General features: G+C 47.5%; 1 protein-coding gene across 1 annotated transcript in view; it reads right to left on the bottom strand.

The window, feature by feature from the left end:
- LOC119324076 overlaps positions 1–10,399 on the bottom strand; it is a 15,917-nt gene extending 5,518 nt beyond the window's left edge. Inside the window, exon 1 of the mRNA XM_037597822.1 lies at positions 10,140–10,399. Coding sequence (XP_037453719.1) covers positions 10,140–10,301 — 162 coding nt within the window. The 5' untranslated portion in view covers positions 10,302–10,399. The remainder of the gene's footprint in view (positions 1–10,139) is intronic.
- Between the last annotated feature and the right edge of the window lie 584 nt (positions 10,400–10,983).

Below are 10,983 nucleotides of genomic sequence, written 5' to 3'. Positions count from 1 at the left end.
GCCCTACTCCTGCGTTCCTCATTGTCATTATATATTCATGGGAAGTACACAATCGAGTACAGAGTTGGGAGAACTTGATGAGATCCAAGTACCGATTTGGGTACTAAGTGTGCAATCGCTAGGGTTTGATGGTTCCAGATTATGTAGTACTTCCTGTGGGGTCCATGGCCCCTTTATATAGCTCTGTTATGGTAGTCTTCATGTCGGTGTGTTCATCGTGCTGGGGCATGAATTTGGACCGAGTTGGTGTCCAATCCGTTAGTCGCTTCATAGGTGTCCAATAGGGATTCCTTATTCATCTTATGGAAGGGTACCCCAATGGTTGATGGCACTAAACTTGTGCTCCCTGGCATATGTAGCTCGAACGACCTTCAACAAAGGGTACATGTACCCAAAACCGACACACACAGGTGGGTAGGTTCTCGTGTTTAGTTGCCACTAAGTTTGGAACCCTGAACAGACCCCTGGTATTTAGCAAAACTTAGGCCCAGAGGGGTCCAATTGTACGGTATTCACAACACTAGGCCTTTCACCCGCAAATGAAAAAACACTAGGCCTTTAGTAATTTCACTTACTATCGACAAAACGCCCATTAGTATTCGTGCTAGAGCTCGGTACGTGAAAAAGGTCAATGTAGAGATTCGATGCCTTCTTCAATCTTCAATAGTCAGAAATCCTGGTCTTTGTCGTCCCGAAGGTCGCATATCCATTTTCTTGAACGGCTTGGACAAAATCTTAAACACGCGTCATGGTGACGTCTTCAACACAATGGACATGCAATAACTACGGATGGTGATGCGATCTGGACTAGCATTGTGACGTTTTTGATTTGCCAACATGTCCTCCACTTTCCTCGGGCCACGACCTTGGTAGAGATGCACGCGCCTCCTCGATCTATGCATGAATACAGGTGCATCAACCAACATACGATCTTCAGAGTTCAAAACAATGTCGTGGTAGAGTAGAAGTCACTTAGCAAGGAGGAACATAGTAAATCTCCCATAATCCTTCGTCTCATCTCCCGAGCGGACCTTGTGCACTTCATTCGGCCTTAGCATCCTCGTCAACTCCTCAAGAACATAGTCGGTCGGAGCTCTTCAGCTGTTGGTGCCTCCAGCTCCAGCCATTGACCTCCGCATCTTTATCCCCACAAGGAGCATTGGACTGGCCATGGATTCTCGCGATGCGTGGTGGCGGGAACTGATGGAGTTCCTCATGATTAGAGCTGAATTTTTCCTGAGAAAACATGAATTTCACCTTTTAATCATTTTTTGTTCTTCTCATCAATGTGTCTCCGGTTAACTATCTCCAACCAGCCCCCAAACTTATCAACTCAAAGCTTCGGCGCCACTCCGCCCAGCTAGCCACCAAACTCCTCGAGAAAACGGGCAGAGAGCGCGACTTGGCCATGCAGTAGGTGGAGGTCATCGAGAAGTTCAGAGCCGCCACGAAGGTCGTCGTCGTCACCAATAAGGAAGCCCACACTGCCACAGAAGAAACAGGCCCTGCCATGGACCAAATGAGGATCCTGAAAAGAAGGTTGAAGCTTCATAATTCACCGGCTTGAAGGTCTATGTTGTTCTTGACTACATCCGCGACCTATGTTTTTAAAGCGGTAAAGCGAAGCGAGGCGCTGGGGGGGCGCCTCACTGCTTAAGCGGTAAAGCATAAAGCGAGGCGACGCTTTAGACTGATCTGAAGCTAATGGGCAGTAGGAATTTAGGATAGATAACCATAGTAAGATACTGATTCATAGACACAACAAACTAGACTAAAGTACTGGACTACTAGTCTACTACTAGAATAGCACTAAAACGTCCACATAATAGAGGAGGAGGGGAGGAGCTGCAGCCGAAGAGGAGGAGGGGGAGGAGTTGTGGCCGGAGAGGAGGAAGCTGGTCCAGATCTGGAGAGGGGGCTGCTGCTAGAGGAGAGAGGAGAGAGCCAGAGGAGTGGTGGGGGAGGAGCAGGAGCTGCACGTTTTGGTCCCTCTTTTCCCTCCTCTTACTATTCACATGTGAGCCCAGTTTCCCGCCCTTTTGTTCCTGCCCAGACCAGCTTTCCCGCCTAAAAACTGTGTTCCCCTGCCTGGCATGTCTAAAGCGTCCTGTATGTGCTAAAGCGCCCTCCAGGACGCCTAAGCGGACGTTTCAGACGCTCTAAACTCTAAAGCGGACGCCTTAGACACAGAGCTAAAGCGACTTGGACGCCTTGAGCCTCGAGGGCGCTCTGACTCTAAAGCGGACGCCTTAGACAAACAGAGTCCGCGACTCCAACGACCGTCCATTTGTAGATCCTACCGCCAAGACCTAGCCCACACTCAACACGAAGATAGAGGTCTACATCCCTTAGTTCCTAGAGGAGGTGTGGACGACACAAGTCTTGGAGGTGAAGAGAATGGTTATCTCAGTGGTGGCACTGGCCTTGGCGAAGATCTCATCCGGCATCTGCGAGCTTCCAAAGGATGTGTTTGAGGGTAAATGATCAAGTATCAAGGTTGTCGAGGACAAGGACGACCCATGACTAGCGCCCTGGCTTGCTCCTGCTAAAGAGTTTGTGGCTAAGAATACTCTACAACCTCTGGTTGTGCCTCAAGCTCGCGATATGGTGCGGAGCACCACATGGACATCACCGTGGACTCTACACCAACACCCCAAGCGCCAAGTGGGCCGATGACTAGAGCATGCGCATGTGCCATTGAAAACAAGGTTAACTTGCTCCTCTTTAAACTACCTTTCACTTCACATGAGACATGGCTACTAACTCAAGCGGAAACCCTATGCATACTCAGGTACCAAGGAAGCGACCATGGAGAAGCTAGGGAACAAGGCCAAGCCATGACGGAATAGGAGCACAAAGAAGAGAAGGAGAAAGGTTCTGAAGACCACGGTACTACCGAGCCCCACCCCAATACTACCGGCCCCACGGTGCTTCCGGACCTACTGTGTGCCTCCACAGCCCCCGCAGTGTCAAGCTACTGTTTTGGGCCGGCACTTCACTGGCACCAGCCCAGAACTACTAGCTATTTCCATATTACTGAAACTACCGGCCTTGGCGGCACCAGCGCCCAGGAGCCAATACTTCCGGCCCGGACAGCCCTAGCGCGTGCAAGCCTTGAGGACAACAGAACTGCCAGTCATGACCCCAAAACTACCGGTCACCAGTACTACCGGCCTGCCTGCGCGCAGTGAGTAGGGCCACAGGCCATGTATCCCTTTCTACCCCCTAGACTATATATTCCATGCCTAGACTTCGAATTAGGGCTAGCAGTGTATATTAAACAAAACTAAAGAGGGCTTTGCTCATCTAGGTCTCAAATTGGAGAAGAATCCCAAGGGATTATCAAGGCCTCCCTTGTGGAGAAGATCCATCTTGGATTCAAGCCCCCACCTCCCTAGTGGATTGGGAGGAACCTACCCTTGTTACCCTCTTTTGGTTGTGATTGGATCTTGTATCTTGTGTGGTTTGCTTTGAGAGTAGATGGGTGATTTGGATCTTGCTTGAGAGTTCATCCTTGTGTTCCTCAAGTTCTTCTCTTCCACCTCCAAATTGTGAAAGATTGGGCCACCTAGGGCTTTGCCCTACATCACAATAGGGTCGGGTTTGATCGGGTCAAAACAAACCAGATCCATGCTCGAACTAAAGGCAGAGCGCTCACCTGCGACCCTACCCATGGGTCTAAAGTCGGACCGATGCCAAAACATGACACTAACCCGATCAAGCACCCATCAGGCATGCACATAGAGCAAACACCAACGAACTTTGCTATATTTAGCCTTGTTGGTGCTCCCTTCCTTGATATCTTAAGCGAGTGCGCAAGCCTGTGCAATAGTCATATTTCCATGGGTTGATAGAAAGACAAAAGAGCACTGCCGACCTACTACCACTAGCGTACTACCAAGTGATGTGCTAGTACTACTTAGTGGGGTTTTCGGCTGTGTGAACTACTAAAAAAATGGGATGTGAGTTGATAAAGGGATGCACCCATACAACAAATGAATGGTAGGAAAGGGCAGAAGTGGGTTGTGTGTAGCATACGAAAATAGTGTGAGGCAGGGTCACTAGGTAAGGGTCTTTTTATACCAAGACCCCGCGTCTTAGAAAATCAGGTGAACCAAAGGCACGAACTCCCTACCCATGGCTAATCGTGTTACCCATGGATAAGACCCACGTTGCTGGCTTGAGTTGTACCCCATTCATGCGGGTGCTAAAAACAGTTATTTGTAAACGCAATGTTATGTTAAAGTGTTCTCAACAATTTTAGTTGTTGCCCCTATATATGTTGATTCTCGTAGCATGTTCTCATTGTCATGTAGTGAAGATGAACCAAATATTACAAGGCATCGTGCGATCGTGAAGTGCCACAAGGTAGGGACCAAGGTTGTACTCCTGGAAAGAAGATGGTTACCATTCCCATGCACCACAGGGTTCTGATGCGAGGAGATCAATACAAGTACAACACATCAAGAACGTACTTCGAGGTGTTCTAAAATTTTCCACGTTTAGAGTTGTTGCATCCCACACAATTGCGCCTTTGCACAATAGACGAAACCGCAGAACGATGCCACGTCCCCTGCTCCCACGTTGTCGACCCAGATCGAGGGGCAGGACAACGCGAGTTGACAAAAGGAACAAGACCCATTCTCGACCCCAGGAACCTAGGGCGATGGACTAGGTCGAGGCAGCGTAGGCTCATTGCTTCCATGTCTCCATCACCTTCATACGAATCAGGCTGGAAGCAAATTGGAATTTGATTATATCGTTTCCTATTTTTATTGAAAAACAAGTAATTCCATGTTTCCATGTATAGCTCACCTAGGTAAAGACTGTTCCTTATTTAATTAAGGGATGTAATTGGGAAACTAACTGGTGATATTATGCTAATTAATTAGTTAATCCACCACAATGCAGGTCACCCCATCATCCCTAAATTATTTAGGCCATGTTCGGACTATCAATTTGTTATTCTAAAGATGTGTACCCCAATCGATCCCTTTGTCTGGCCACCGGCGATCGTTGACCCTCATTCATGTCCCTCGACCCATCCGGGAACTCGGCAACTATGCCCCTCCTATTAGCCCCTGGCTGATTATGCGGGTTGACTCAACTCAGATAGGCAATCCAAAGACAAGGTAATGGTGTGGTTTATTGTTACAATGGGACCTTAATCCCTTAGTTCTACCCTATGACCCAGCGAGGAGTTATAAAGGGATGCCAAACACTCCTTAACGCCATAGAGAGATGTGTTGAAGACACAAAATTGCAATTTCTAGAACGCCAAGATATTTTAATGACAAAATGACTAGGCGATTAAAATTTTACTATATTATTAAAGGATACAATGAGAACGACAAAACCTTAGGTAGTTATGGCGATAGTCGTCATTCCTTTAAGGAGTTATAGGATGTCTGTTCAACGTCGGCACCTATGTTTTTAAGGCGGTAAGGCGAGGCAAGGCGCTGGGGGGGCGCCTCACCGCCTAAGCGCTAAAGCGTAAGGCGAGGACGCCTTAGACACGTGCATATATAATATATGGCAGCCAATTAGGAGATTTAACAACTAGCATTAACTTAATAAATTGTACATACATATATAATAGATGGCCACCAATTAGGAGATTTAACAACTAACATTAACATATAAACTGTTACCAAAGCATAGGCCTCAAATCATCTTGTGTATATGACAGAACGGCGCCTTTGAAGTTCAGCTTCATCCTCCTCATCAATATATCGCTCCATAGCTTTAAACTTTCTAGTGTTTAAGGAATTGTGCATCTCTATCCTAATCTCCATGGATGCCTCGAGACACTTATCCGCATCACTGGAACCCCCAGAAAAGTGCTGCTTTAGCCTTCTCACTCCACCATGGACTATCTTGCCACACAATGTACACTGGAGTAAATCTTTCCTCTCTAAATCTGGCCAGAACCCATACTTCCAGGCTGGATCATCTGATGTAGCTCTTCTCCTAGGATCATTGGCTAGATCCATCAGAGCAGGTACACCTGGCTACTGTCAAAGAAAAAGAGAGAAGAGCCAAATCACTAGAGCAGCCAGATCAAGCATGGGGAAGGAGAGAAGCAGTGGTGGGGCTGCTGCCTTGTGGGTGGAGAAGCAGATCTGGGAAGAAACAGATGCAGATGAGGAGCGGGCAAGCACATCTAGCTACACTGTTGTGCATAAGAGAGGCAGCACCTAACAGTTAGTAGAGGAGCTGTGCATAACAGAGCAGGCAAGCATGGCAAGCTACACTGCTGGATGGAAGAAAGAGGAGAGGGGGAAAGGGGGGAGAAGAGAGGGCTGAATTCATACCTTGATGTGGTGCTGATCTGCTGGAAGAGGGTTGCGCCAGAGGAGGATGGGGAGGAGCTGCAGCCAGAGAGGAGGGGGAGGAACTGTGGCCGGAGGGAGGAGGCTGGCGGCTGCCGCAGATCTGAGGAGGAAGCCTCCGTCAATGGTCCAGGGAGGAGACAGGAGAGACCTCTCGCGTCGATTCACTCTCTCTTTCCCCTTCTCATAACTGGTCGCACCTGAACCAATGTTTCCCGCGCCTGTGTTCCCGCCCAGGTCAGTTTTCCCGCCTGCAATCTCTGTTTCCCTGCCTGACAAGCTAAGGCGTCCGATTTGGTCTGAGGCGTGCAAGGCGGCGCTAAGGCGGACGCTTCAGACGCCTTACAGCCTAAGGCGGACGCCTTACACGACTGTCTAAGGCAAGGCCGACGCCCTGAGCCTGGAGGGCGCCCTGACGCCTAGGCGTCGCCTAAGCGACGCCTTACGGACGCCTTAAAAACAGAGGTCGGCACGACTGCAGCCGCGGATACATGGGAGCCGTCAAGTCCCTATTTCACTAGACCCTTTGGGTAGGAGTTGTAACAACATTTGTCAACCCCTGACGCGAGTATGGTCCCTCGTCGATCCTCCTCTTAGTTGAGCTTACTGCGTTGTACAAGTCCACCCCTTGTCATCATCTTGTTCATGCTGCCCCCGAGGTAGCTAGGTTCCTTCAAGGATTCGCGGCCATGATTGGGACGTGTGGTCCGAGAATCACTAGGAGTTCTTCACATGATGGACTGTTGTCTCAAACTATCACAATTGTGGTAGCCCAACACCACATCGTACGTCATATTTAGATCACAATTTCAAAGACTCGCCACTCTTTCCAAGAACTTGATGTTGCCAATGATGATGGGAGGTGCAATGTGACCTCGAGTTGATATGTTTTTGTGGTATGATTCCCTCAAGAAGTTTGATGGTTTGGATGATTGCGTTGAGTAAGACTCTATCTTCCCAAGTGTCTCTATTGGCAACAAATTGTAGTGGGCTTCAGTGGTTGGGAAGATCTTGTGCAACTTTGCAATTTTTATCGTCAGGGCAACTATAAAGTGTCCCTCAAGAACATCATCACTGGTGAAGCTCAGCTGCACTTTTGTAGGTTGGGTTTTGCTCCAAAATAAGTTTCATGGTGTACTTATTTGATCACCTAGCAAATCAAACACAATCAGTGGTGTCATGGGAATGACGAGATGATTATTTGCACCTTGTCTCTAGCACTTGTCTTGCCTTTCAACATGACATGCCGGTAACGCATGTTGAAGTTGCCACGCTCTATCGAGTCGACGGAAGAGAACCCAAGATGCCTCCTTAATACTCATGGTTCGATACATTCCGACGATATACTCGCTCTTGCTTTCTTTTGTTGGGATTCCATTTCGAGCCATATCGGCGTTCTAAGGGCCTTATTTTACCTTACACGTCAGTAGTTGGACTGTCATCCCCTTAAAGCGTACAAACTCGTTCTCGTCATCTTGCTTGTCCTCCCTTACTAAGGCTTGTATCCACTCACATGCCTCTTTCATACGCAACACTCGATCATGCCATGATTCTTGGTCTGATGAAACTCATACCATACCTTGGAGGTGTTCAGCAACGACTTCGCATGGATTTCAATTGCTTGCTCATTGTTTATCCTGTAACAGCCTCGACTTTCGATCACCGGATTTCGCGCATGGAGCTTGTCCTATCCCTCAATCGTTAAGTGGGATCCACAAATATCATCGGTAAGGGCACCTTTTCGAAGAGCTTCGCCAATTTTATCCTGTCGGGTTTTGATCGAGCGCTAGCGCTGGCATGGGCTGTCAATACTCACTTTGGTCCTCGGGAATCATGATGGCAGTCCACAAGCTTCCATTGTGTCCATCGTCACTCTCATTGCTATTGGGTATAGCAGTAGACCATCGCATCCATATATACCTGACGTGCCATGGGGTCCAGTCCTACCATTGGCCCTTCAGGCTTTACCTTGTCCTGAGATTCCTAAGATTCCGCCAGGCAATGGAAATCCTTCTTCGTATCACATCGTGCATGGACTTGTCCAACCCCTCATCTCGCCGACATCTCGTCTATTGATGGTGTTGATTGACACCCAAGATGGATAGCCTAGCTCATCTCGACCATCTTCGTCATATCAGGCAACCTCCTTCACATGTGGTCATCGAGTGCGCCTTACCACGGTAAGCCCCTGAGCTTTTCCTTCCAAAGAGCTCTCGACGAACAGCGATCGCACTAATGAAGAACATGGACAGATCCAATCTGATGTCAAGACAGCCCCATTGTCAATGCTAGCTGTCGTTTTTTTTTTCAAGTCATACCAACGGTATAGGACCTTGTATGTGGATTTATAGTCATGGGAAACATCAGGTCACCAGGGATCTAGAACACAAGTCGAGAGGGGGGCGCAATGGGAAGTACAGAACTGATTACAATGGGGAGGGGGATTCTTGTTGAGTTGGGAGAACTCAACGAGATTGAAGTGCCAATTTGGGCGTTAAGTGTCATAATAGTTAGGGTTTGATGGCTCTAGATTGCTAGTCCTTCCTGCGGTGTCCCTGGCGCCTTTATATAGCTCCGGTAAGGCGATATTCATGTCAGTGTGTTCGTCGTGCTAGGGCAGAAGTTAGGACCGCGTTGGTGCCCAGCCCATTGATCACTTCCTACGTGTCCCGCATGGATTTCTTATTCGTCTTACGGAAATGGTACCACCTTGGTCGATGGCGCTCCACTTGGGCTCTCTGTCCCATACTTAGACCAAGAGGGGTCCAATTGTGTGGTATTCACACTGTTGGGACTTTAGTAATTTCACTTACTATCCGCAGCCCTTTGGATTGTAGGAATGGGCCTATGAATTCCTATAGGAAACTTTCCTTTCTCTATATTTTGGAGGATTCTAAACATAAATTCCAACCTCATGTTAAAATTTGTCTGAGAAGTGCAAGGCAAGATGAGTCTTTCACTCCCTCTACAATCAGCAAAAGATTCCTACAAATTTCGTATATGGCATCCACACATCAACTTTGCGAAATTCCTGTGTTTTCCGTTTCTTCAAACCCACAAGATAGAAAACTCAATCCCTATATTTTTTTCCTACTCCTATATTTTGGGATTCCTTCGTTCCAAACGGCACCTAGGTTTCTCCTTACTATTTTGTATAGTTCATTGCTCTAAATTTCAAGGTAATATAAAAATCATGTGGAGATAGTGCTTTACCTATTTGGATAAAATTAATCCTGGTGGCAAACACAAGGAATGGGCAATCAACACTTGCGTGTGCTTTGTCTAATAAGTTCCACCGTGCCAAGCCCTGACCCACAGACAAGTCTAGAATCCCCAGACATAAAATTAATAGTCTGTACCCAGCATCATCCTCTTGCTGAAGTGATATTTGCGCTCCCCCATTCTGTTTCACAGCTTATTCTTCACACAGATCATTGAATAAAATAACTCGCAAGTGACGACAACACTTCCAGTTAACGGGGTCCTCTGTGGGCATAATATGAAGCTCCGCAGAACTTTATTACTCACCTTAACCTTTCACCCCTCTACACATATGAGCAATGAAGTTTGCAAGTTCAAAGAGAAGAAACGTCAACTCTGTCTAAGAAATCCTTAGGCTGCAACAAACGATTTAGGTGACTAGGTGAGTAAGACCGACCACATCACACGAAACACAAATGAATCGGGGAGGCAAAGAAACCATCCCCAGATTGTTGCAATAAACAAACTCGCGCCGGGTACAAAAGATAACATCCGGTGGAAAGGAGAGGAAAGATAAGGAGGGGGTCGAATGGATCCTGATGTTACCTGCCAGAGGCGCTTTAGGCGTTTCTTGGCGTTGTTCTTGCGGGTGGTGGTGAGCTTGATCCGCTTCCACAACAACCCCGGGGAGTCGTTCCGCTTCACCACCTCCAGCGCTCTTGTCGCCCAGAACGCGGCCGCGCCGCCGGACAGCCCACCGCCCGCCATTGCTGATTCTGCCCCTCGCTCGCTTCTTCTTTTCTTTTTTGATTTGTTTGATTGAGGGTTTCTTCTTCTTGGTCGACCCTTCTTCGGCGGCGGAGGAGGTTTAGGGCAGGGTTTATTTCGGGCCTCTAGCTTTAGATGGGCGTCATGGGCCACATGTGTTTTTTTTTTGTTTTGCGGGAATGGGCCACATGTGCTAGCTGGTAGTAACTAATCAGTCATTTTGTTTACCCCTCAAAAAAAAACTAATCAGTCATTTCTTTATAATTCCTTTGGCAAATACATGTGATCTGGATAATGAAAATCATTCTCATATATAGATATAGGAGGAAATGGGACTGATGTAAGAGTGTGTTTGTTTAGACCTGTATACTTACAAGGAGGTTGATTTCAGAATTCTTACGTTTATTGTAAGAAGCACATTCTCATGTATAGATATAGGAGGACATGTGTCAATTTCGGAATTTCTTATGTTTATTGTAAGAAGCACATTCTTATATGGTTCTAGATTCTCAGTTATAACGAAATTTACATCTTATAATAAATGGTATTTGTCGGGGAAGCTGATCCACGAACACCTATGGGACCGGCAGACCGAGCCCCTTTCGATTCGGCGGGGGGCGGAGATCGCACGAAGAGCGGATCGAGGCGAAGCACACGAGCAGTTTACCCAGCTTCGGAGCTC

This window comes from Triticum dicoccoides, chromosome 6B, assembly GCF_002162155.2.
Source record: "Triticum dicoccoides isolate Atlit2015 ecotype Zavitan chromosome 6B, WEW_v2.0, whole genome shotgun sequence".
NCBI lineage: Eukaryota > Viridiplantae > Streptophyta > Magnoliopsida > Poales > Poaceae > Triticum > Triticum dicoccoides.
The sequence above is the reverse complement of the archived record's forward strand: the minus strand, read 5'-3'. Positions and strand labels throughout refer to the sequence as shown.